Source organism: Dromaius novaehollandiae, chromosome 1 (assembly GCF_036370855.1).
Source record: "Dromaius novaehollandiae isolate bDroNov1 chromosome 1, bDroNov1.hap1, whole genome shotgun sequence".
Taxonomy (NCBI): Eukaryota; Metazoa; Chordata; class Aves; order Casuariiformes; family Dromaiidae; genus Dromaius; species Dromaius novaehollandiae.
The window spans coordinates 193,271,873-193,299,697 of record NC_088098.1 but is presented as its reverse complement, the minus strand read 5'-3'; the positions used below and the strand labels follow the sequence as shown (position 1 = coordinate 193,299,697).

At 35.5% G+C, this 27,825-nt stretch overlaps 1 protein-coding gene across 4 annotated transcripts in view; it reads left to right on the top strand.

The window, feature by feature from the left end:
* NBEA (neurobeachin) overlaps window positions 1-27,825 on the top strand; it is a 533,052-nt gene that overhangs the window by 102,943 nt on the left and 402,284 nt on the right. For all 4 annotated transcript variants that reach the window (XM_064504927.1, XM_064504930.1, XM_064504928.1 and 1 more), the window contains exons 5-7: window positions 2,408-2,529; window positions 15,383-15,509; window positions 24,633-24,752. In XM_064504927.1, the coding sequence (XP_064360997.1) occupies window positions 2,408-2,529; window positions 15,383-15,509; window positions 24,633-24,752 (369 nt within the window). The remainder of the gene's footprint in view (window positions 1-2,407; window positions 2,530-15,382; window positions 15,510-24,632; window positions 24,753-27,825) is intronic.

The following is a 27,825-nucleotide window of genomic DNA, read 5'->3' as shown; positions in this document are numbered from 1 at the left end:
CACTGATGAAACATCTCTCTTAAGTTTAATTTTCCATTGGAGCATCAAAAAAAGTCTTGCAGGGTAACAGTTTCCTATATATCTCCCTGTACAAAGTGGTGAGGCATTTTGCATCAATTATTGGAAATCTTATTTAAAATCTAGTTTTCAGCACTGACAGTAGTACATTACTATGAAGTTTCTTGATTGAAATGTGCAAATAAGCATTTCTTTCCTTGATTATGATCTTGTTGCAAATAAATGTTTCATGTACCACCCATCATTGACCATGCCCACCTAAATGAGAAAATATGTTTCAAATATACTTTTTTTGAATAGTTCATGTTGGATTACAATATGCAGTTTGGGAGAGAAGTCATCCTCTGAAGTGGAACAAGGGAAATTATTTCTAAAATGTCCCAAGCGCCAAAGCACTTCCTTGAAGAAAAGAAACTGGAGAGTACCTAGTCTGCAAGTGTTGGGTTCAAGTTCCAGTTGTAATGCACGTAGCTAACATTAGCATAGCATCAACACAGAGAAACAGCGTAATGTTTACCTGGCATGATAAATGCCAGATTTGCCCTCTTTAAAGCTACTGTATGCTCCTTGTATAACCAAGATTTTAATAGTAGCATTAAAGGGACAGAAAGGCTGCTGCACCAATTCTGAGCTGCTTCAGTGTCCCAGTAGAAGGGCTCTTCCCAGTACTGTGTTAGGTCTTTGCCAGTCTGTCTTAGTAGCACAGCACAGTTGGTCATTCCATTAGGTGGAGCCCATGTGATGGGGGTACTATTCCACTTGGTGATCAAGCAGCCCCTTTCCCATTTCAGACAGGGAACTCCCTTAGTAAACAGGGATGATACTCCACAGGAGTTCCTTGAAATGCTTTGCACTGAGCCTTTAGTACAACGCTAATATCAGAATCAGTGTTATTTCTTTTGTCTGGTCAAATACTAGCATAATCGGAGCACATCGCTTTATTTAATTATGAAATTTACTTTGACTTACCTATCATTCTCAATTACCTGTTTCTGTTCTCTGGAAACTCCTTCACCAATTGCCTCACATATAAAAATTATGAGAAATCAAGCACAGTCTGTACCATTTTTAATGTACTTTATTGCATTGTCATAGAATCTAAGTTTGGTTATTTTGAATCTATTCACAAAGGACTTGTGTCCATTCTGATTTTAAACAATAAGTGAATTTGCTATTCTTTGTCTTTTGTGTGAATCAGGACTCTACAGATATTAGCAGCCCTGTAGAAGTATTTCTAATAGTATAATTGAAGAACTAAGAAGTATCAGTAATAGTTTTGTCAGTGCAAACATGAGTAACTAGTCTTATCTTACTGGAACTGAAAAATATCAATTAAATGCATTTAGAATTAACATGCCATAATCATTCAGAAAATTATTTTTGTCTCCTCTGCATTCATGCACAGTTTCTTTCCAGAAGTTGTATTAAAGGCTGATATTCCTTAACTACTTCGGTCTAAAGTATTCTATATTTTTTTTCTGGGGGAAAAAATAATTTATTGTAATGAGTGTCTAAGAAAGTCATCTGTAAGTTATTATAAACATTTAATTTCTTAAAATATTTAAAAGACTTTGTTTTGTGCATAGTTGTCATATTGAGAGGAGAAAAAAAAAAGACTTTTTATCTTTTAGTGGTATCTCAAATTTACAGAAAAATGTATTTTGGAGGGGACCTCTGGAGTTCATCTAGTCCAATATCCTACTTACAGATGGCCTAACTTCAAAGTTAGATCACATTATTCAGAGCCTTGCCAAGGGACAAAGAAAAAAGTTCTGTGAATGCTGATTGTTAGTCTCAACCCGGAAGAGTAAAACATTGAAAAAATCCAATTTCTTCACAGCTAGGCCTTAGTATTAATTTACTTAGCTGAGAATGGAGATAAGATTTTCAGTCTCAGTCTCTTACCTTAGTAACAGTTTATAGAAAACATCATATCAAATCCTCAGAGAAAACCTATTTTATACTGTAGTTTTAACAGTTAAGTTGTATTGTACTGTCTGTTGGGATTAATTTGATCTTAACATTTAAATCTATTGATGAGATGAGTAGTTACTGAAAGCTGAATTTGTAGTTTAATGTCAGCATAAGTAGTTTTCCTCCTTTCTTTTTCTTCTTAATTTGCCCATTCAGAAACTTACATTTCATGTCCTCTAACTATTTATGTAGTTAAAAATAAAAATCTTGTACAAGGAAGAGTAATGTATTTGTTCAAAAACATTAGTTGAAGTTTTTGTGTATTCTTCTTTAATATTTGAATGTTAGAGTAGATCTGCATATTTAGAATGACGTAAGTTTAGAAAAGCATTCTCTTTAACAGTACTTTTTGTTCAAAAATTCACTTTGACTCACTGTTTTTTTTCTGGTTTTTTTTTGTTTTTGTTTTTTTTAGGCAATTGCATTGCCTCCTATTGCTAAGTGGCCTTATCAAAATGGGTTTACTCTTAACACCTGGTTTCGTATGGATCCATTAAATAATATTAATGTAGATAAAGATAAACCCTATCTCTATTGGTAAGTAACTCATAACTTTACTCATATAATTTCTTTTGGCTTCCTAATAACAGTTAACCTTTTCTATTTGTTTTTAGTTTGTGACACACTTTTTTCCTCCCAGTATCTGCAGAGTTTAACAGTTGCTTACTGCATATAAACTCTTAAGAGATCATCTGTGCTTATTGTTTTGTAATTTATAAACACACTGGCTTGTACATCCTTGTAGGTTAACCATATTTTTTAAGAAATTTAAAAAATAGGTTATTTCTTAGAGTTAAAACTTGAGAATGTATCTTTGTGTTATCATACTTTGTTTGATATTTAAGATTATGGGCTGATACCAGTACTATGATAGAAATTTCTGTACTCAAACCACACTGTTAGCAAACTAACTAGAGATAATAGAAGGTAGATCTGGGAATATAAAAATGGCTTGCCCATCACCGGCTCACAAAAAAAGCCCTGTTTCCTAACAAGTTGCAAACAGTGGATGTTAAAAGCAAGAAAGATGATTTTAGTTTACTTAGTTTTACTATTGTAGTAAAAGTAAAAATAATAGTTACATAAAGCTGTGATATTTAGAAGTTATGGTATAACAGTTCACGGTTACTCATGAAAATAACAGTGTTTTTCACTTGAAAAGTTAAACATGTATCTACACAAACACAGCTGTCTTAACTGAGTGGAAAGGGGTGAGGGAAAACAGAAAACTCATGTTCTGTAGAGAGAACCGTTTCTGCTTCACCATTCTGTATTTATTTGCTATTTAGTATGCTTACCTTTTCTTATACTATTAAAAGCTGCATATAGAAGTTGTGCAGACAGATAAGGATTGGATATTAGCAAGAATCTATCAAGATTTATTAGTTCAGGGAAACAGGAGTAGCACAACTACAGGGGGAAGTAATGAAAAGTAATGTTTTCCACTTTGTAGTCATTCCAGGTAGGCTAGAAAGTGAAAGTTTGCAGTAGTCTGCTGAGAAGGACACCAACATATGATGTGGTCTTAGGATGTGTTTTTCTTGTACTGGGGAATACATAAAAAATCTTTTTTTTTTTTTTAATTCAATAGAAAGAACAAAATCGTTTGTATTTTTTACAGAGCAAATATCTGATTAAAAGTCATAATTCACATTTATTCTGAAGAAAAATTTGATAGATTTTTCCTAAATTGCTCTCTGAAGTGATGCATTTTCATGCATCCCATTTCTCCTAAGTGTTCCTGGTTATTTTACTGTGGTGATTCTTTTAAGCCATCAGCCACAAATAAGGATTATTAGTATGATCTTTATATTATTTATTTTTGCAGGCTGCCAAGGACAAGCATAGATATAATTACAGGAGTGAGCAGCCATACAGAATTTTAGCATGCTCTTTTGTTTCTCAGTCAGCATCTACATTTGGGAATTTGCAAATTTAGGTGATGCAATTGGTTTGAGGATTTCTTGTTGCTTCAGAACAGGAAAAGCATACTCTAAAGATGCCCAGCCTGTGATGTATGTTGCATTTCTTAGGGATATCAGTGTAGAAAAACATTTAACTTGAATGATGAATATGATCCCCTTTCATGCAAATACAATGCACAAGGAGCAATGGCATTAGGTTTGAATAACGTCAGATGTTGGATATTTATATTTTTTGCTGTGATACAGTTCTGATACTCACTATGATATCATTACAATTTTTATTCAATTTAGTGTTTTTGAGTATACCATGGAGTATAATTTTTACACTGAAGTAATTTTAAAACATCTGTTTGTTAAGCTTTCTTGAATGTTTCTGCATACTTCATGTTTTATCAGAGGAAATTTATTTCTAGTTCCATTTGCTTAAATATATTGATTTAGACATGCAAAACCTGTCTGGACTTGGTCCTGGGCAGCCTGCTCTAGGTGACCCTGCTTGAGCAGAGAGGTTGGACTAGATGATCTCCAGAAGTCCCTTCCAACCTTAACTATTCTGTGATTCTGTGAAAAATAGCCTATATTCACTTTGCTACAAAGAAGTGATACATAGGATAACTGTCATTTATACGCAACATCAGTCTATTAAAGAGATCTTGATTTTGTTGAGTATTTTTAAACATGTCAATGAATAAACCCCACAAAGCTGTCCTCTGGATTATCAAAGAATGTCTGAATTTCTTCCTTCAAAACAGAGTTCTAGGTCTCACTTTAAAAAGCCACTCTAAAGAATAGTTTTTAATAATGTAAATTTAATTAACAACAACCATGACACTTCTATACTTCCTTAAAAAATTTCCACCGGCAGTATGGATTGCCAACAGTAAGTAACTTACTATAATATCTGTTTGTTAGATTTTTTATAATAAAGCATCTAGCTGGGCAAGAAAAGATTTTTTTTTTTCCTACTAGTTTATCTGTCTCCATGTCTGATGTGTGTTGTTTTTTGTTTTCATAAAAATAGTCAAGAGCCTAGACACGCGTCTTCTGTGTTTTGTTGTTGCAGTTTGGAATCTTAGGACGTAAGCAAACATAACCCCAATACATGTGGAGCTTCAGCTTCTTCATTGTAGCACTTAAAAGAAAACCTCTAAATAAATACATGTATTTTGCACTCATTTACTTACACATGCACACTGTTTTGGTAATTTTTGAGGAAACCCACACTAAATGAATGAGATTGTCAACAGAGTTCCTCTTTGGAATTACCTGGAATTCAGCCAGTTGTCAGAACTGTATTGGCTGATAATCACAATGAATGCTGAAAATGGCTTTGCATATTTTAGAAATAGAGCATAATTTGATTTGGTCTTCCTACCTATTTTAGTGCATGATTCAAGTACATAGGTCTTAACTATTAAATCTGGTGTTATTGCTCAGACCTCTTCTGCGCTACTTTTTATCGGGCTTGCAGGAGTGGAAGATTGTCCTTTAATAATTAAAAAACAAACAAAGAAACAAAAAATTCTCCATTAGAAAACAAAGAGGAAAATTAGGGAAAACTTGTTTACTTTAATCTTTCATCTTGGAAGGTTTTCTCATGTGAGAAAATAATCTACTTAACTTTTTCTCTCTCTCCCTCTCTCCTCCTCTCTCTGTCTTTTTCTCTCTTCCCCTCTTCCTCTCTCTCCTTCTTTCTCCTCCTTCCCCCTCCCCCCTCCTACCCCCCCACTCACTCACTCACTCAGTCTTGTACACTCACATCTTTGTAGTTATAATTTAGTATCTTGCTTTCTCATGGTATCTCTTGTTATGGTGTGTGTATATATATATAAAAAGAGATTATTTATCAGGAGTGGAAAAGAAAAATTCTATGACTTTCAAGTTCAAACTTGACAAGTGCTGCATGTGAGCCACAGAAGGAAATGAATCTTAAAAAAATCAAATGCCAAAATTGAGTTCATGTAAGCGTATTATATAAGAGGGAACCTGAATATGCCAACTTCCGGAGCAAATTAAAAGCAATATGAATAGTTGCAATTTTTAAGTAGTGGTTTAAGCTAAGCAGTAAGTGACTAAAAACCAGGAAAAATATTCGAACTAGATCATCCATCTAAACTACTTTAGGCAAATTTTAGATTTTGTCACATGACAGGTAGAGTCACAGAGAGCCATCACCAAGAGGGAGGTACGAATGAAAAATTTGTTGTCTTTGAATGTGCTTTTTGGGCATGTAAGATCTTTTTGTTTTACAAAGTAAAAAAGTTTCATCTAAATTAACTCTTTCTTCATAGTTTCTTCCTAAAAAAAAAAAAAAAAAAAAAAAAAAAAAAAAAAAAGTCTGCTTTGTCTTTTAAAGAATCTTGATTTTAAAAGTAATAGCACTGTCACATAAACAACTTCAAAATCATAGAGTTCTCTTTGAAGTGCAGATGCTGAAAGAACATGTTCTATATTTCTGACCACATATAACCTCGCCTCAGTCAAACGAGATGATGCAAATTGGCAAGAATACTGGTCATAGAGCCTTTTCTAAAACCAACACCTCTTGTTAGAGTGCTGAAAGCAACTGTCGTGTACCTCTCTAAGGTCTGTAAATCGAATTTACAATTGTCTGGAAGCTTATTAGAATAAAAAAATAGATGATAATTGAGGGTGGAACGGACCTGTGCAGATTGTCTTGTCCAACTCTCTTGCTCAGAGCAGGGTCAACTAGAGCAGGTTGCTCAGGACAAGTCAGGTTTTGAGTACTTCCCAGGTCGGAGACTCCACAACCTCTCTGGGCAACCTACTACAGTAACCAACAGTTACAGTACACCAGCCTGAGTAAAAAAGGGTTTTTTTTCTCGTATTTAGACAGAACTTCCTGTGTTTCAGTCTGTGCCCATTGCCCCTCATCCTGTCACTGGGCAGCACTGAGAAGAGTCTGCCTCAGGCTTCCTTACTCCCTCCCATTGGGTATTTATACATATTGATAAGACTCCTCCTGAGCCTTCTCTTCTCTAGGCTGAACAGGCCCAGCTCTCTCAGCCTCTCGTCATAGGAGAGATGCTCCAGCCCTTTAATCATTGTGGCTCTTTGCTGGACTCACTCCAGTAGCTCCTTGTCTCTCTTGTACTGGGGAGCCCAGCAGTGGACACAGCACTCCAGATGTGGCCTCACCAGGGCTGAGTAGAGGGGGAGGATCACCTCCGTTGAGCCGCTGGCAACATCCTTCCTAATGCACTCCTGGATACCATTGGCCTCCTTGGTCACAAGGGCACATTACTGGCTCATGGACAACTTGTCCACCAGGGTCCCCAGGTCCTTCTCTGCAGAGCTGCTTTCCAGCAGGTCAGCCCCCAGCCTGTACTGGTGCAAGGGGCTATTCCAGCGTAGGTGCAGGACCCTGCATTTCCCTTTGCTGAACTTCATGAGGTTCCTCTCTGCCCACCTCTCCAGCCTGTCAAGGTCCCTCTGAATGTCAGCATAGCCCTCTGGTGCATCAGCCACTCCTCCTAGTTTTTTATCATTAGCAAACTTGCTGAGGGTGCACTCTGTCCCTTCATCCACATCATTAATGAAGATGTTAAACAGTATTTGTTCAAATATTGACTAGTGACTGGCCTCCAGCTGGACTCATGACAGTGACAATGCTTTTAGTCCAGCAGTTCAGCCAGTTTTCAGTCAACTTTGCTGTCCACTTATGCAACTCATATGTTTGTCTATGAGGGTTGTCTATGAGTAGTTGTCTTTGAGTTTGTGAGGATGTCATGGTTTTGAAAGGTCTAGTTAAAGACAAGATAAACAATATCCACTGCTCTCTTTTCATCCACTGAGCCAGTCATCTTATCATAGAAGGCTGTTAGGTTGGTCAAGTATGATTTCCCTTTTGTAAATCCAAACTGACTACTCCCAATCGCCTTTTTGTCCTTAATATGTTTAGAAATGGCTTCCAACAGGATTTGTTCCTTCACCTTACTGGGGAGTGAGGTGAGGCTGACTGGCCTGTAGTTCCCTGGATCCTCCTCCTTCAAGATAGGAGTGATACTGCTTTCTTCCACTTGCCATAGCATTTCAAAAATCGTCCAGATTGGCCTTGCAATGATATCAGCTGGTGCCCTCAACACTTATAGGTATATCCCATCAGGTCCCATGGACTTCTGAACATATAGTTTGTTTAAATGTTTCCTAACCTGATCCTCTTCTACTGCTGGTAAGCCTGCCTTGCTCTAGGCTTTTCTACTGGTCTCAAAAGCCTATGATTCCTGAAAGTAAACCTTACCAGTAAAAATGTGAAGAAGGCATTAAATATCTTGGTCTTTTCCTTGTCCTTTGTTATCAGGTCCCCCGCCCCATTCAGCAGTCAGCCCACATTTTCCTTAGTCTTCCTTTTGCTGCTGATATACTTGTAGAAGCCCTTCATGTCTCTTGTCAGATTCAATTTCAGGTGGACTTTGGCTTTCCTAACTCCATCACTGCACAATCACGCAGTGTCTCTGTATTCCTCCTGGGTGACCCAGCCCTGCTTACACCTCTTATACACTTCCTTTTCATGTCCAAGTCTTGTCAGGAGCTCCTTGTTCGTCAGTGCAGGCCTCTTGCACCTTTGCTTGATTTCCTGTATGTGGGGATGGACCATACTTGAGCTTGGAGGAGGTGATCCATGAAAATCAACCAGCCTCCTTGGACCCCTCTTCTCTCCAGGACTGTATCCAATGGGATTCTTCCAAGCAAGTCCCTGAGAAGGCTAGAGTGCGCTCTCCTGAAATCCAGGGTTGAGATCCTGCTTTTTGCCTTGCTTCTTCCTTTAACGATACTGAATTGCATGATCTCATGGCCACTGCAGCCAAGGCTTCCTGAACCTTCACATCCCCAGACAGTTCTTCCTTTTTTGTGAGTATCAGGTCCAGCAGAGCACTTCCTTTTGTCAACTTCTCAATCACCTGTGTCAGGAAGTTGTCATCGATGCTCTCCTGGATTTCTTATGCTTTGCTGTGTTGTCCCTCCCGCAGATATCAGGGTGGTTAAAGTCTCCCATGAGGACCAGCGCCTGTGAATATAAGGCTTCTTCCAGTTTGTTGAAGAAGGCCTCATCTACTACTATTTTCCTTATCAGGCAGTCTATAGCAGACACCAACTACAGTGTCAACCATGTTGATCTGCCCACTAATCATAACCCAGAAGCTCTCAGCTGGCTCATCATCCTTTCCAAGGCAAAGCTCCATACATTCCTGCTGCTGTCTCACGTAAAGAGCAAATTGTTTTCCTCATCATCCTGGTTATTCATAAAGAGTCTGCATGCATGCACTGCAGCACTCCAGTCACGTGAACTATCCCACCATGTTTCTGATGGATCAGTGAGACTGTAGTCCTGCATCTGTACACAGACCTCTAATTTCTCTTATTCGTTCCCCATGCTGCATGCAGTAGTATACAGGCACTTCAGATAGGCATGTAGTTGTGCTGATTTCCCAGAAAAAGTGTCAGTTTCTCCCATAGTGCTGTCCTCTTCGCACTTCCTTTTTTGTCTGAAAATGCTTGAGGCTCATTTTTGTTTTCAAGATATTAACTTCTAGTATGTCTTGTGCCATTTTATCTTCATTATTTCTAAGTCTGAAAAGCAGCAGTGTGAAACTGAAAATTTGAAACTTGGCAAATTCATTAATTCTGAGAGCATTGCTTGAGCAGGGCTTAAAGACTGAAGGTATCAGTTAGGGCTTACTGTGCTCTTTAAAGATAGCTGGCAGGTTGATTTTTGAGAAGGAAATACTAGCACTGTGTTAGTGTGAAGCATTCCTATAAACTTTTACCAATAGCAGTAGCACAGGTCCAGCTTGCTTAGCAGCATTCTTTGTTCCAGTCTTTGATCACAATTTTCATCAGTCTCACAGTGTTGTTGCCTGGTTAGTGTGTCCACAACACTAGCCAGTCTGCAATTAGTTTGGTCCTTCTTAGTTTTAAAAATAAAAAATCTTCATAGTTAAAACTTTTTTGAAGTTAAAGCTTTTTTTTTCTTGTTTTGCTACAACTCCAAAAAATTCTTCACAAAATCTTGTAGAATGTGTAATAGACAGAAATGGTTTAAAGTTCAACACAGCAAGAACTGAGGGCACAATTTTTCAAGGTGCTGACTTAAGAGCTCGCTTTCGAAATGCTGGCCGTGTTTCCCTCCATTTGCCTGCTGCTTTTCTCTCATTGTAATTAACTGCACCTCTAGTTATACTAGTAAAAATTACTGTGGGGCTGCATTTTAAGTGAGACTTTGGCATGATCCAGACTTTATATACCACTGGATTGCAGAAAGAAGTGGCCAGAGCAGGAATGTCTATACTGGTGGGAGGGTGCTGTTAGATCAGCTTGACTGTAATGTGAAACCTTATGCTTAGAAATAGAGAATGAAAGTGAGGGAAGTGAAGGAATACTTTCATGCTTGACAGATGTGAAAGACAACTACTGCAGTTTTGTAATCAGCTGTACACTCAGTGCTGTTTCAAGAACATTAAGCCAATTGTTTAAAAAAAAATCATTGCAGTTGTGTCTAAGGATGGTGTTGGGCAGCTGCTATGTGACAGTCTGTTAATAGTTGTGTGTTAGAACAGTATTGTAGCTTTCTTACTGCTTATGAAATGAGTGTTAACAGTCCTGGAGGAAAGCTAGGAGTCTTTTTGATGGCATTTTTATGGGTAAATAAAAGTGAGGAAATGACTTCGTTTACAGAGCACTCAGGTTCAAATGGTAGGATAAACACAATTCAATAGCACAAATTTTAGTATAGCCAAACAAATACCTAGGAAAAATAATTATGAAAGTAAAACAGTAATTATGAAAGGATATTAATGGTTATTGTAGGTAACCAACTGACCTTAAACTGCCTTTTCATTGTTCTAGCAGAAGGAGCTAATGTGATCTTTTTCAAGGATAGTTTGAACTAGTAGAGAAGAAAGTAAAGCTGGTAAAATCACTTCCTGAAATCTTGGCAAAAGCATTACTGGAACACTGTCTACAATTAAGAATTGCAGAAAACTTGGAGAGAACGCAGAGAACACTCCAGAGTGAACGATGCTCTGGAAACCACATTTTATAGTGAAACTTTCCAAGAAAAAATTATAATGAACTTAAGGATTCTCTTTGACTTCTGCTTTCAGAATTTATGCAGAATCTGATGTTGATGGATTGTCTGAAATCTGAAATCCAGTGGATGGACAGTGAAGTAGGAAAAAATCAAACTTTTGGACAGACAATACAATGATCACTGAAATTATCACAATTGTACTAAGACACAGTATAATGATAATCACAGTTTAATAGATTATTGGAAATGTTCTATCAAAAATGAGGTGCAGATTCTCCATCATACAGGCAGTCCAAATTCAGGGCTAACCTAAAGCATTCAGCTGAGAAGTCTCTGCCCTCTAGAGTTGTTTCTGCTAAAGATGGTGACACCTGCTAGGGTGACACTACTTCTAAGTAAGGCCCGGAGTTAGGTAGGCTCTATCCAGATATTAATATTAATTTTTTTAATAGCTAGTTTGTTTCAAGTTGTGTAATGGGCTCTACATAGGAATTACAGGATAAAATTCAGGCTGGATTGTCACAATTGTTTCTTTTTGTCGTTAAAACATCCAAGTGCTTCCACAACCATTTAAGTTAATGGAGCAATGGCTAAAACTTCTGAAAGAGCTTTTTAAGTTTAATTTTACAGATATAGGGACAGGAAAAAAGGTACTGAAGAAAGCCCTCTAGACTTTTCATTCGCTTTCTGGAGCTAATAATAATAGAGATAATGCAAAACAGTTGCAAAAGCAACATAATGGAGCTCCAAAATTAGTAGAAAAGAAACCCCTTTTTTTCCCCAAACAAGAATTAATATATTCCCAATCTCAGTACTGTGCTCCTATCTTAAATGGCTTGTAATATACTGAGCTAAAGAAATGGGAATCATCCAGCAGTGGATATGAGAATGCTTACCTGCTGTTGAAATGTAATAACATCCAGTAGTTGCTTTGAGAAATTGTCTAAAACTAAACTGGTAACTAAAGCAGTTTTATGTTGTGTAATAAAATGATACAGCAGCTGCTACGGGAGGTAGTTAAAGGTGCAGAAATCTGCATGAGTGTTGACAGTACTGCCTTTATGGTCTTTTCTGTACATTTCATCTTTGTATGCAGCAAATTCTCCATATGTAGGAAACTAGTAAGAGATTCACAGCATCCTAGAGAATAGCCCTAGCCTACTTTACATTTGGCAAGAAATAATAACTGAAGATTGGCATAATCTGTGTATTATAGTATTGAGGTGAAGAGAGGACATAGTTCTATTCTCAGTTTCTCAACTGATCTTACATTAGAATATTAATCCATGTGAAGAAAAAAAGTAAAATCTTGTTGCTTATTGGCTAGGCTTCATGTTCAGAAAGTTATTCTATTCCAAGATGAAAAGAACTGTTCTGCTCAGAAATGCAAAACTCCAACAATGTAAAATGGAAGGGTAGTTAAGTGTCTAAAATTTCAGGAAGAGTACAGTTTGACCACAATGGTGACAAAATCAGTCCAGTAACTGAAAAAACTAAGAACAGGAAAAATTTTAAAAGGTGTAGACATTTCTTGAAGAACCCAATTACTTTTCTTAGGCTTTTTTTCCCAAGGATGTTCTCAATGTGTAGCAAAGTGTTTATTAGCTTTTACCCCTGTTCAAAGTAGTAGGATGCATTTTAAACAATTTTAATAGTGTTTTTTATTGAATAAAAATATGGAGATACTTACACTGATTGATTATTGCTTGGAAATATAAAAAAGCAAGCATTTTATTTGACATCTCTAAGCGAATAATACTAAACCAGTATGTATGAATATGGTGAATATTTTATTCAATGTCCTTCAGAAGGGAATTCTGGTAGCCAAAGCAATTGTAGCCTGTAGAGACAAGATACGACGTTCAAAAAACAAATTTGGGATTGTGGGAGATGCAACTCCCTAATTAAAGCTTCTTTGAATTAAAATAATGCCCTAAAGCCCCAAGGAGGTAAATACAATTTTGAAACTAGCCCATAACTTGTCCAGTTCTTCATATTGTAAAAGCTTTAATTTGCATGTTTAAACTTCATGGTATTGTACAAAATCTAGTACTGTGGTAGTGCAGGTTATATGTGTATGTGGGTAATGTGCTGCTATGAGGCTGTTCACTGCTCCTCTTGTAGGGCTTAGCTGTCTATGGGGTCATTGTATAAGCCAGATCCATGTTGAAAATAACCCTTCAAAACACTTAGGGGAATTGCAGAGTTTTATACAGAGAAGTTTTTAAATGATATGTTGTCTTCATTCTTTAGATGAATGACTTTATTGTTGGAAGTCAGCTGGGATGGAAAGTATCTATTTTTGTCTATTCATTCATAGATTATATGTTAGATTTATTTTAATAGGCGGGTGGCCTCCAAGGCACTCCAAGGATGGTTGTGTGCAAGCCTGTACTAAGGGCTGGGGCAGGGCAGAATGCTCCTTTTCAGGGCTGCAGCTGAGTGTCCTGGAGGGGTAGAGAATTCAGTACCACAGCCTGAATTTGGGAAAATAAAGCTTTTGCAGCACCTTAAGATGCCGTGAGAGGGGAAGAGCAAACCAAGCCATGCCTCAAGGCTGACAAAGCTGCCTTGAGGACCAGAAATCATGATGCAGTTTACTACAGCTCAAAAGCTGACTGAAATCAGTACTGGAAGTAAGGAGCTCCATGCAAGAACCCTGTGGGGAGGAAGGGGGTTCTATAGACATTAATAATGTCTATAGACATTATTATAATATATTATAATAATAATATTTAGTCTATAGACATAATAGTCTATAGACATTATTAATGTTCTTTCCATCTTGATCACTCTTATTTTTTTCCCCCATTTAATAGAAGTATTCTAATTCATTGTAGTAAAAGTGGCTTTCTGGAATCTTTTTCTGGTCTTTTTTGACCTCGTTAAGAAAAGAATTCCCTCACAAGAGAAGAACATTTAAGCTCTGAGCACCTCAGGATCCAGTCACACCACCTTATGTTGTAAGGCGCTTGGTTTTTTCAGAAGGCAGGGATTTTTCAGCTATGTTCTTGACAATGAGGAAAGAGGAAAGTCTGATTCTCTTTCATTAATGTACAAATAGACATTTAACTGAATCTTTTTGAAGATGGAATCAGGTCTATAGTTACACTTTTTTCTGCATATTAATATTAAGATTGTATTACTATAGTGGGATAGATTAAAGATGGAGAATTTCAGCAGCTATTGAGTAGGTTGAAATCTGAACTTAATGTTTGCATGTGCCTCTTGCCTAGAAAAAATCTAGTTAAAGTGTTAGATGCAATGTTACGACAGTGAAACCATTTAAAATGTCATTATTGTAATAATATAAAATTATTTTAAAAGTAGCCTACATTAAAGAAATGAGAACATGTTAATTACAGGGCTATAAGCATACATATATATGTTCAAAATTAGTAATGTCTGTTTTTTATATTTGAACAGCTTAATTACAGAATTTATAGATGAAGTTCACCAATTAGACCTTGTATTTTAGCTGTTGGTTATTTTTATAACCCAGCTGGTAACAAGTTAAAAAAAGGTTTCAGACTAAAAGGCTTATTAAGTGTGCTCCCTATTGATGATAGCAGACTTATTTTTATTGTGCTTTCAGAAGGGAATAGGTGACATAATTGTAGTTGTGGACTTTTTAAAGTGCTGTGTGTGATTTGATTTGTAAATTTCTACCAACTAACTTTGCAAAATGACATTTAAGAACTCCAGAATTTCTCTTTACAATGATTTTATTTTAAAATATAAATATGGAAATATGTTTTGTGCATTATCCATCTTTTTGATATTTTTCACAAAGAAGTTGGAAACCCTTTTCAAGGTTACTTTTTTAAAATTGTAGTTCTTTATCAATAAAGATAAATAAAAAAATAAATCCACAACTCACAAGATTAAAGCTTCATAGATCATTATCCTACCTGAATCTTTAGCCCTGAAAAAGAAATTCTCTGACATAGTAATTACCCTGCATGGAACTTGTGTGTCAAACGAGCCGCTTTGTACTCCTACCTCCATAAAACTGCAAGGCATTTTTCAAAATGTAAACATAGCATTTGGTTCTGTGATGGATTTTTCTTTACAACTTAAACTAGACTTACTATTTTAAGTAATGATGAATTGGGAAACTGAGGGCAAAATCTGACAGATGGGAGATCTGCCATCTTGAATTTCTGGGAATTGAAGAAAAACCCTCTGATTTTTAGAATGTAGCTTGGAGTTAAGTTAGTGATGAAGGTTAGTAGCCTTAAAAAAGGCACCCAAAGAGAAATGGTGGAAAGAGAGGCTATATGGGAAATTATGTTCACTATCCAGATACTAATTTCTTTTCTTTCTAATGGCAATTTAAAATAGTATTTGAACCTCATTTTATTAATCAATACTTCCCCTTTTTACAGTTTCACTAATAAGTTTTTCTTTTCAGTTTCCGCACTAGCAAAGGTGTTGGGTATTCTGCTCATTTTGTTGGCAACTGCTTAATAGTTACATCATTGAAGTCAAAAGGCAAAGGCTTCCAGCACTGTGTGAAGTATGACTTTCAGCCACGCAAGGTAAGCAAAGTAGTATTCACAATAAAGAATAACATTGAAAATGTGACAAAATGCTTTTGGAAGGAAGATGTAAAATTCCTTTAGTGCCATAGTATTATTAATAATCTATAATTTCTTATTTATAAGTAGTTTCTCTAACTGTCATGCATATCTCAAGGCAAGAATCAGGTCAAGAAAAATACAATAATTTATAACTAACACTTCTATAAAGTCAACTTTTAAACAAATACTACACATTTAGCTTTAGATGCAGAAGAATTTAAATATTTTTTTAAATGGTAGCATTTTACTTTTAGAAGTTCTGAACATTATAAAAGTCATTCTATTTTTGAACATTCTGTACTTGGTGAATTTGGTGCTGATGCCTGGAATGGTTCTTTGGGCAGTGGTGAGGTTCTTTATCTGTTGCTGAGAGAAATGAGGCTTTGTATTGTCTTCTGTATCAGTGATGTTTTGCAATGTGTCTTTTTTTTAGTAAATGTTGATTATTTCTCTAGATCGTGTTAATGTTCATTTCTGCTATATGCCTATGACTCCTAGGAGAGCAATGATTCTTTTGGCTTCCTGCTTTCAGCCAGTTGGTTTAAGTGCTGGCTTTTGCGTGGAGCATTATATATTTGTCATTGATAACAGCCCTGTATGTATGATGCTGTGAAGCTCATTTCTTTTTTACTGCCTTATAATTGTGCATTGAATTTCAGTGCTTGTTTTGTTTTGAGAAACTAGTCTTTTAGGGAAGAAGTACCAGTGTTCATTCATCAGGATTATGTTCTATTTTTCTTGGTTCAGATTTCTGATTCAAAATCGGTGGTTCTAATTCTACTTTGTAGGTTTGAGGGTTCTCTCCTTTTTTTTTTTTTTTTTTTTTTCTTAACAAGTAACTTATTTTCTAGCATATTACTAAGGGATGTATTTAGCTTTATAAACCCATATCTGCTGAATATGTTGACATCAGCAAATTCCGTATTGCAGATTTTATTTAGTTTTAAAGCCAGAAAAGAGTTTTGATGACAGTTCAGTTCTCTTTTGAAGTAGCATATTTGATGTTACCGATAAACACTCAACCTAGGAACAAATAAAGTTTTTAGCTTTTGGATTATGCTGTCAATAACTCTGAACTCAGAATTCTGTTCTGGGAGTTAACCGATTATTTATTTTCTTGTTGATACAGAAGCAGTTTTTCATATTTTAGCAAGATATTCTTTTGATAATTTTTACTATGAATGACTGTAGTTTGCTTCTAATTCTGAGATTTCTTTATGCCATCACTGGAAAATTTTAGTTCTTTTTATTCTATTTAAAATAGTTAATTCTGAAATCCTAGTAAATGTATATCTCATTATATGAATGCCAGTTTCAAATTTTAATCTGCTGATTTGCTGAAATATATCAAATTATAACTTCCATGTTAGTTTCATATTTCTCGGAGATTGTGCTTCATACACTACATTGATTTTCTTCTTGTTGTTGTTTGGAGTTTACATTGGTGTCACTGTTTGTACATTGGATATATAGGAATGTATTCAAAAGATGTAGCCATTTACAAAGCAGCTCACGGTCTGTCTGCGTTTTAGTTTTACAGTGTGATATGGTTGTCAAACAGACATACTGTTTTTCTGGTCATTCACTTACAGATGTAGACATTTCAGCAGTAGGTTTTGGCAGAAACATTGTCCTCATTAATCTTCTGAGTAAGGATTGTTTTTATTTATGTTCAGTCACAGTAAATTTATATACTCAATCCACCTAGTCAGACAGCTTTATATAGGCAGATCAGAAAAATATTAGGTTTGTGTGAAGATCTTCCAACTTTTAACTCTATCATTTGCCACCACTGACAGAACAATATGTAATCCTAATATAAAAGTTTAAGGTGCATATTAAGCGACCACTGTAGTTTTTAATTACTGTATTTTAACAGCAACATAAAACAGAGACAGACAACGGGCACACATTTCCAATGGCATATATAGTTAAGAGTGAAGAGATGAGGAGATCTTACAACCGGAGAACTTGATAGCCTGTATTAAAGAAGACTTAGTCTAATCAGATAGGTAATTTTACTGTAACAATAAATAACAGAATTTCCATGCACTGAAGTTCAGTAACTAAATAGGAAGAGCACACTATCTGAATATAATTCAAGCACATGATTAGGATGATTATTGCATTTGCTATATACTGGGGAGAATCAGAAAAGCTGAAAAATTATAAAGCATAGTAATAAAGAAAAGCTTGCATTACTTTGATATAATTTGGGTGACATGAAAGTTCAAACTCTTAAATACCAGAAACATTTGTGGTTTTTCTTTTTTCTTGGCAGCTGTTTGAAAATTCCAAAGGGTTAACTCTTGCTTGACTTTTGACTTGAACAGTGCTTGGATTTGCAGGATTTTTTTTAAAGGATTTTTTTAAAGGAACTGCAAAAAAGCGGGGTAGACTTCTTAAAAAAATAAAAGGAGTATCTAAAAAGTGAAAGTGTTTGATAGCGGTAGAGATATTGCTTAAAGGCAAAAATGCAAAAGGCTGAGTAAATAGACCATTCGTGAAAAAAAAAAAAAAATTGAAAGCTTCTCAAAATGTTTCTAAGCATAGATAAATAGTAGAGTAGAGATTATTCTAAGTAAGAAGAAGTCCTTCAGAAGGTGGAAGTTGTATCAAAATGAAGAAAACCTAGAAAAGTGTTAGTTATAGCAAATTATATGTAAAACCATAAGATAAGGTTTGTTTTTTTTTTAGTCCAGAGCGGCAAGTATATGACTAAGGCTTAATAATTAAATATTTAGTAAATAAATTAAATATTTAATTTAAATATACAGCAGCATAACAAAAAAGCTAAATGAATTACTTGCATCATTGTTTACTACAAAAGGAGGCTAAATGTGAATGAGTCAGACGAAGTACCTAAAACTGAATTGTCAGTGGAAGAGGTATAGAAATCGATTTAAAAAAGCTAAATATTAATTAAATTATTACGAATTAAAATATATTCTTGAGGAAGAAAAAGCCCTCATTGATATTTAGAGGATTATCTAGTGTCATGTCTGAGGGAATGGGAAGAAGGGGTTAGTAAACACATAGATAAATACAATGTATCAAGGACAAAGCAATGTACTATCATACATGGCAGTTTTATCTCCCGGTTCTGTAGAATTATTTGAAGGATTCTTACTGTGCATGAGAACTGTGTTTGAGAACAGGCATTTTGCGCCTCTGAAAGCTTTTAAAGAAATTAAACTATCATGGAATAAGAGAATTGATACTGGTTAAAAGACAGGAATAAAAGGATATGAATAAAGCAAGCAGGACCTTTACTTTTCTATTAATGAGGAGGCAGTACAGACTTTAGCACAGTGGAGTATGTCATCCTGTATTGTGGGAACTAACTTTGAGAAGCTATGTTGATCGTTTTATCTAGATTTATGTTAATTACAGATACGACACAAGGACTAAACATTTTTTTAAATATTTTCACCCAGTAAAAATAAATAACAGTTTAAAATGCAAATTTAGCTATTTCAAGTACAAGAGGCAAATGAGCAAAATAGCAGATTTTTTACTTCAGATGGTTCTGTACCTGGTGCGTGCATGTGTGTGTGCGCGCGTGCATGCATACCTGTACATAAAGAAAAAGTTGGTGCTTTTTGTGGAGCTTGCCTTGCAGGTCAGAGTGACAGAGGTAGATAGTGCTCTGAAATAGTAGCTGTACTAGAGATTCCATCCTATTGCATGAAAGGAAGGAGACTTGGACTATTAAGATACACGATATTAAAGTAAATCAAAAGCTGTGTGCACAGTGAATCGTGGCTGACATGAGAAAAGGTAGTCTCTCTATAGATCATGTCATTTTGCTAAAGTTTGACATGGGCTCCAGTACTGTCTGCAGGAGTCTCTCTTGCTCTTTTTAGTTTCTGATAGGATCTGCGGACAGGGCTGCAACAAAAGATTAATGAACTATTCATTTCCAAATGAATGTGGTGTTTATTTAGTTTAAGCTGTACACAGGGGCAGGCTTACGAAGCTAGTATGTTGCCAGAAATGCTCTTAAAGCTCTGTAAAAGAAAAATCACAGATAGAGGATAAATGGATAAAACTCGGGTCTTATGGTTGTGAGCTTATTCCTGCTACAAAATATCAGAACTGTGAATATCTAAGTACATTGTTATAAAAAGTACAGCTTTTAATAGTACTATTGCAGTGAATGCCAGCTGTTGGGATGGAAGTATTTAAAATCGTCTGCACTTAGTGGATGTTATTGTTAATATTAACCTTTGAAGGAAAGAGATGGCAAGGGAATTTTTCTTCTATGAGATTTGTGTTAGGTAGTGTGGAAGCTTTGAAAGGGAAGCGCTGATTAAAGCAGAGCTCTAGTTGAACACTGTGCACCTAGTTTCTGGTTAGCACAGTTACCAGTTAAGCTTCTAGACTGTTTGAGTTATGAAGACTTTTCTGAATTTATAATGACTGTTCCTTCCTGAAGTAGAATCTATCTATAAACAGGAAAGAAAATTTGCTTTGTGGTCAGGGTTTTTTTGGCTTGCAAAAACACTTTGTTCATTGTTTCTTGAAAAAAAATTAGACTGGCAGCACATGACTTTGGAAACCAAAGCCATAGCAATATGTCCTTAATCTAGTATTACCCAATAAATCTGTTTACTTGGACACACAAGAAGTGAGATAGTCTTACATACTGTTGTCTGGCTAGTAGGGATTTTTTTTTCCTTTCTGGTAACTGTTTAGGAGGAAAAGTGAGAACAGAAGATGCATTTTTAAAAACCTAGAAAATAAATATGAAAACAATCTTTAGAAATATATTGGCATACAGTATAATTCGGGGGCTACTGCAAACTGCAGGATTATTGGCAAAGAACATTTTACTATAAGCTTTTTTTACTTATTCTGTGCTTTTTTGATTTCAAAATCAGTGTGTGAAAAACTTCCTGTTTTTATTTTCTCTGATACAGAGAGGCAGGCTTTTTTATATTAATAGTCTCTGGGTCTACTTGCCCCAGCTCAGAGAGCAAGTCACCAAGTGAATCTGAAACTTATAGCAAGACACTGTGTTGAGAAGTCTAAAAAAAAGTTGGATGCTGATTAACAGGGTATGTGCTCAGTTTTTACTTGATGAGAGACAGAAGAGATCTAACAAGATAAGGTTAGATTTTTGTTTTGAATACTTATTTCCCTTTCTATCAAACTAAAAAATCACCTGCATTATTTTACTCATTTTTTAATGCAAAAAGATCGTCTTCAAACTGTGAAAGTGAGAACCTAGAGGAAACGATGGATTTAAAAAGGGAGTTTTTAATACGTAGCATATATGTATACAGTTTTTTCTTTAAAATAATGATAGCTATCAATAGTAGAATGCTTGCCCACTCTGTACTTCATCTGTTTCATGTCTGCCTTTGCAGCTTGAAATAAATGAAAGAGAAAACTGTTGAAGTTTCCCTGCAAATAGGGTTACTCAAGTTCTGTTCAGTTTTAGCATCACATTCTTCAAGTGGCAAGGAAAAACAAGGCTTTCAGTATGTAACTGATATGAAGTTTAAACATTTCTTTTTCTTCAAAAGTTTAATAGCCACTTTTATCGAAAAGAATTCACTTGTGATTTAAACTTTATATTCAGTAATCAGTATTCTTACTGCTGACACTGAAGTGTGTTCAACTGGAAGAGACGGAAGGATTAATAATATATGCAAGGTGTCATGTTTTGAAAACATATACATATATAAAATATATATAAAAGATTAATATAAAAAAGAAATGTATACACCTGTTACATATACATCTGTGTTTTTTTTAAAAAAAGGTAAAAACTGTAAGAAGTTGTTCAGTTTAATTATCTAAGTTGAAAATTGAATAGAAAACTGGCATTTGTAAAACAATCTTATACATACTAAGATTGCATTCTTAATGATCAAAATTGGTTAGGGCTGCATATTTAAATGTTACTTAGCGGACTACTACTTATCTTGCAAGAGTAAATACGGAGAAGCTGCCTACAGCATTTTTAACTGTATCCATAATTACTGTGTACTGAGGAAAACAGGTCAACAGGTGCAGGATATGAAATTTTTAATAAATCAAAGGGTAGAAGGGGAAGAGAAACTTTTTACAATGCATATATCAGTCAGATGCTTCTTGTGTACATCCAAACTACATGCCTTATCTAGTACTTTTTCAAAAAATTAAAATTTTATGACAAATGTAGTAATGAATTCACTGTTTTATAAACATAACAATGATATGGCATATACTGCAGATGATAGCATTATTGGTGTAGAAGAAAGCAATCTCAGCCTCTTAAAGAATGGCTTCTCCAATTTCTTGACAACTATTCTATATTCTAAGAGATGTGATTGTAAAACCAGCCAAGATGGAAGAAAATTTAAATGATTGAAGATACCAGTGATTTATTGAGATGGGTCACATTTTAAAACCTATGAATTTTTCTGTTTTCTGTGTTGTCTATGGAAGAACAAACTTTAATATGGTCTCTTACCAAGGTAGAACAGGAGAAGGTGTGGTTACAAAATTAACACGTTTTCAATTCACTTTATTTTTTTCATAGTAACAGTGATATAGATTTTTAATATCAGTTATTAGGAGATAAATCCTCCCTGAAAGTTAGCCATCTCAACTAGTCATCTGAGGAAGAGAAAGGCATATGCAGCAAATTATTTTGCAAATGTGTCTAGGACTTGGAGAATGGGATTTAATACCTACTACAAGTGCTCATCCTGCTACACTGGCTATCTAAGAAGCCTAGATGGCCACCTTAGAGTAGGCATCTAACTGAGCCATGGTATTCATAAATTCTCGTAGTTGGATTTACCAATTATCAGTAAATAATTGGTTTACAGGTTTGTATTTTATTCATGAGGTTCTCCAAATGCTAAAGCACCTTAGAAATGAATGAAATAAGTAATACAGTTTCTGCATGAGGGACTTGTGTTGTTCTTGTTGACTTATGTGTGTGTCTCAAAGAATTTTACTCAGTTTTAGGAAGTTATGGAGCAGACATCCAGAGATGTGTTTAGATTTGGGATGTTAAAATGGTTTATATGAGATAGTATAAAAATCACATGAGATCACATGAATTAAAGCTGCTGGAGTTTAAACTATTTGGTGTGTTGCTTAAAGTGGTTACTTATGAGCGGCTACATCTACTCAGAGTTCTTGAAACGCTGCTTTCTAGGATGATCGTTGGCAGTCAAGATCATATAGGTAAGAAGAGTGTACAGCACAACTAGCTCAAGTTATTCTGGCTTTGAAAACATAGTATTACTTTTGAAGACATTTGTTAACTGGGACATGCATCTTATTTTTATGAAAATGCGTGTACTAAGTATTCCTAGAGGTAACTGAGTAACTGTCAAACAAGATAATTAAAATAATACCCCTAGGGATGCAGAAAGTCTCTGTTTTGAAAAAAAGAGACTTGGCTAAACATAAAAATCAAAGGCAATAATTAAAGAAGATGCCAAAAAGGAAAAGACAAGTAACTAGTAAATCACTATTCCAAATAATGAGTAAGATACTTAATAGAATAACAGCACAGTTATTCCTGGTAAGTCCAATGATAAAATCTACAAGACAGCTACTATAACTACAACAAAAAGGGAAAGATAAAACCAGCATTTACAATATGAGCCATTAATTGAGTAAATAAAATTTTCAGTATGGCTGGATCTTTTGAAATGCTTATAAAATGTCTTGAATTGCTAGCTGCTGAGTAATTGCTCTAAATGTAGATATTTTTGATGATGATAAATTTGTAAAGGCCTTCTATAATTATTGAAATATGAAGTAGTGTTTTCAATGCAAATGACCTGAATTTCTTATAGAATCACAGAATGGATGAGGTTGGAAGGGACTTGTGGAAATAGTCTAGTCCAACTCCCTGCTCAAGCAGGGTCGGCTAGAGCAGGTTGCCCAGGACCGTGTCTAGTCGGGTTTGAGTATCTCCAAGGATGGAGACTCCACAATCTCTCTGGCAACCTCTTCCAGTGTTTGACCAACCTCACCGTTTAAAAACAAAACAAAACAAAAACAATCAAACAAAAACCCCACTTTCTTCCTGTGTTTAAATGGAATTTCCTGTGTTTCAATTTGTGTCCTTTGCCTCTTGTCTGTGTCTGTGGGCACTGCTGAGAAGAGTCTGGCTCAGTCTTCTTTACCCTCTCCCTCAGCAGGTATTTATACATATTGGTAAGATCCTCCCTGAGCCTTCTCTTCTGCAGGCTGAACAGTCCCAGCTCTCTCAGCCTCCCCTCACATGACAGATGCTCCAATCCCTTAATCATCTTCATGGCACTAAGCTGGACTGTCTCCAGTATGTTGCTTTTCTTCTGCTTTGTGTGTATTATAGTTATGTATGTGTTCAGTTGCAGATCACAAAGCTTTAAGTTCTGTTCCCAGTGTGTGATCTTAGATTAATTTGAAGGTTGGATTTTAAAGGAAACCTAAGGTTTTTTTCTTCTTAAACTTGTTCATTGGAGACATAAAGATTTATTTCAAAGATGTCCATTATTGTAGGCATTTTGCTGTGATGGTTTGTTGATTTGATTATATAATACTTTTAAAATGATATGACAGTTGTCCAAAATTGGTGGAGTGATAAAGAATACAGAAAGAAAATCTTATAAAGCAATCTGGACTGTTCCTAAACTGGGCTGTAAGATTTGCTGTTGTGATTTTTTTCTTTTTTATTTAATAATTTTCTGTCAGAGAGCTATGGTGGATAGAGAGATATGAAAGTTGTTAACGTAAGTGAGCATAAAACTGGATTGCAGACCTCAGCTGTGTGCTTTATGTTACAGTGTATAGTTTTTAAATTATGCTCTCAGGAATGGAAGTGTTTCATCTTTTGTAATTGTATGCATGCATCTTTGGCTCTAATTCCATAAAGGGATTGAGGTAGGTACACTGTTACATTTAGATGCTGTTCTACTGACTGAACTTGAAATTCCACCGCTTGACTTTTAATTTTAGGGGGTTGCGAGGATTCATCCATTCATATACCTTTACAAGATTAGTCATTTATTTTTAATGCCAGTCATTACATTTTTTTATAGCATAAGCACTGCCACTATATACTAATTTTCCATTTCTTTGCAGTGGTACATGATAAGTATTGTACACATCTATAACCGCTGGAGAAACAGTGAAATACGGTGTTATGTGAACGGTCAGCTGGTATCCTATGGTGACATGGCCTGGCACGTTAACACAAATGATGTAAGATTTCATTTTGTTCCTTTTTCATAGCTTTTCAACACAATAAAATGTTTGATTTTAAAATAAATTGAAAAGAAGTAGAAAAGATATTCTATATTTATTTTCTGTAGATCTTTGCAATTTTTTCTGTAATTTTTTAACTCTGTCCTTTAATCTGTCTTCCTTAGTTATGTATTTAATAAAATATAAGATTATTCACTTTTTTCTTTAGACTGTAATAGGTTTTTATGTATTTTGAACAGCTACTTTAATGAAATTTGTAGAGATTTGATTTGTAGAGACTTATAGCTAATATTTTTCATATGTGGCATTGTATATAGGACAATGATAACAATGATTTAATATTTAGCTTTTTTCCTTAGGAAATCATTGTGGTGTTTAGATTTTACAGAATTAGATAAAAGTCATTCTAAGTAGTTCTTAAGTAAAACTGATTCATTTGGCCAAATGACTATACATGCTGTCCATGCATAAAAAAATGCACATTTTTATATCACATTAAGTTCTGTGTTTGATTGAAGAGGAGGTGTTTTAAATTGAGTTAAAGATTTCTATGGTGTTTGTGTTGATTGAGCATGAATATTAAGTACTTTTTTAATTGCTGTAGAACTGAGTAGCCTGAATTATGATCAGAGTCCTATTGTTTTAGGCATTGTACAAATATAGTAAGAGAGCATCTCTTCTCTAAGGAATTTACAGTTTTAGGACAGAAAACAAGGCACATAAAGATGAAGGAAAAAAATTAGAGTTGGAAAAGAGAAACATGGAAAAATGTCAAGAGATTTATAGCTTTAAGCAAAGTCAGCCATCTTAAGTCTGGCTCACAGTAACAAGTATATTCTGATTCTTTTATTTGTTGACTTGACATTAGTGAATAGGCAATTGACCAATATTAAAGATGCAGTGCTAAGTATTAAGGAATTAATATTTAATTAATACTGTTAACAAATACAAATTAACTGCTACAAATTACATCCCTGAAATATTGAAGAATTTTTTTGAGTAGTAGACTCTTACAGAGAGATGTGCTCCTTTGTTGTCTGTCCAAGCCTATTAAAAGATATTGAAAGACATAATATTGATCTGGCACAGCACTCTACAGTTGCGTGGTTCTACTCATAGTTGAGCTCAGAGCAAAGACAAAGCAATATTGTATCTGCTTGTAGCACAGGCAGAGACCTTTCGTGTTTACCAGAAGGTTAAGTATACCTGTAAGTACACCTGAGTCTGTTAATTGGACTGAGTTTAAATTGTATACTCTCACAGGGAATGCACCAGACCTCAGATTATTGGGGCTTTTTATATATATATAAATTACTTTAATGAAATCATATAAATGCTTCAAAATGTTTCTGTGCATCCTTCTCTTATCTTCTGCCTTGGAAGAGGTGAGAGGTGTTCACCTCATGATTTAGAAAAGAGACACTCTGTTTTTCTGGCCCAGAGGTTTGGATGGGGGAGGCAGACAAAATAATTCTCTCTTGTGCTGCCCCCATATAAACCTGCTGAATTTTCAGAGGTGCTTGATTCATCAGCTTGCCACAGTTTCTTATTTGTAATACTTGGCTGGTTCTGACTGATTTCATTTCTAGACTAAGGAAGCTGTTTTGTACTTAGAGAAATTAACTTGTGTCATTCTCCTTTGCCAAATTCTAGAGTTGAAGTTGTGTTTGAAAGGAATAGAGTTTAAATATTAAGTATTAATAAAAGTGAGAGGGCTCTGCTTGTCAGAGCTCTGATGACCATTCTGTGTTTTCCTGACAGAGCTGACGCTTGCAAGAAAAGGCAAAGCTTTCAGTTTTCACAGGACATGAATTCTTCTTGGTAATCTAAACACTTGCTGCTGGGTGAAAATGTGAGGATTCAAAGGTCAGCTGAGATCTCAGAGGATCTGTCCTAAGTTACTAGTTATTTCTCAGGGAAATCTTTAGTCCTTAATGACAAATGCTTATCCTGTGAGATCTGGGTAAGATCATATAAAGCCCTTCATTAAGTTACCAGTTTGGTGTGTCCAAGTTTCAGACTAGGTTGCTTGAATTTCCACCAGTGTTGCACTCGAAGTTTCATTTTGGGCAGAAGGAAATACATCTTACATGCAAAGCCAAGAGCTTATCGTTAGTCTAATTAAGGTCTTAACAGTCTAATGGAAAAATTATGATCAGTCTGGTTACAATAATACCGACATTTATAGTTCAATTGATTAACAGTTAAAATTATACACACAAAATTCCTAGTATCTACCTCTCTTTCTGATGCTGTGCTCATTCTCCATTTTCCCTCTGGGTCCTGAGGATGATGGCTGCAAACTGGGGGCAGGTGGGTACAGTGAGTTGCCAGCATCCTAAGTGCTTTGGGAGGAAAATGATGTTGGTTTCTTCGTTCTCGTGTGTGGATCCTCGTAGGGTCATCTTTGCATGTGTGCTAACATGCTTTTAAATCTTGCTTTCTCTATTGGTCTGCGATTCCATGTTACATCCAAATTTACTATACATGGTGTGTTCTGCATATGTTGGATGCCTGTTTTTTGTTCTATTTGTGATGCCCAAAGCTGGTTTTACCCAGTTTCCAAGGCTGGATTTCTTAAAGTATCAGTAATTGACTACTGATGCATTGTTTATAGCCCGAGGGCCTCCAGTATCATCCCATATCTCTACTCCTCTACAATGTATCATGTGTCCACCCTTTCAATACTTCTGCTGTCACACTAGGCCTCTCTTTCTCTACACTGCATCATTATGCTATGGTGATAAATATTTCATTCCATGTAGAATAGCTGCTTGTTACTACCATCTGTACAGAAGTTACACTATGCAATTATGCAAAGCTAAGCAAAAGTAGAACAAATTAGGCAATAGTCACCTAGTCATTAGGAAATTGCTGTTACAGCTGAAGAAGCTAACGCAAAGCTTCAGGCAGGCAAAGACAAGACCAGACAAAGCATGACAAGTTCTCAGATCTGTGTTGTTATAAAGCTTGCAGTCCATTGTTGGCAATGGCAACATCGTAGTTACTGGGCTAGGAGGCTACACATAGTTGTAAACTCTTGCTTAAGTTTATCTGTCTACTTGTCTGA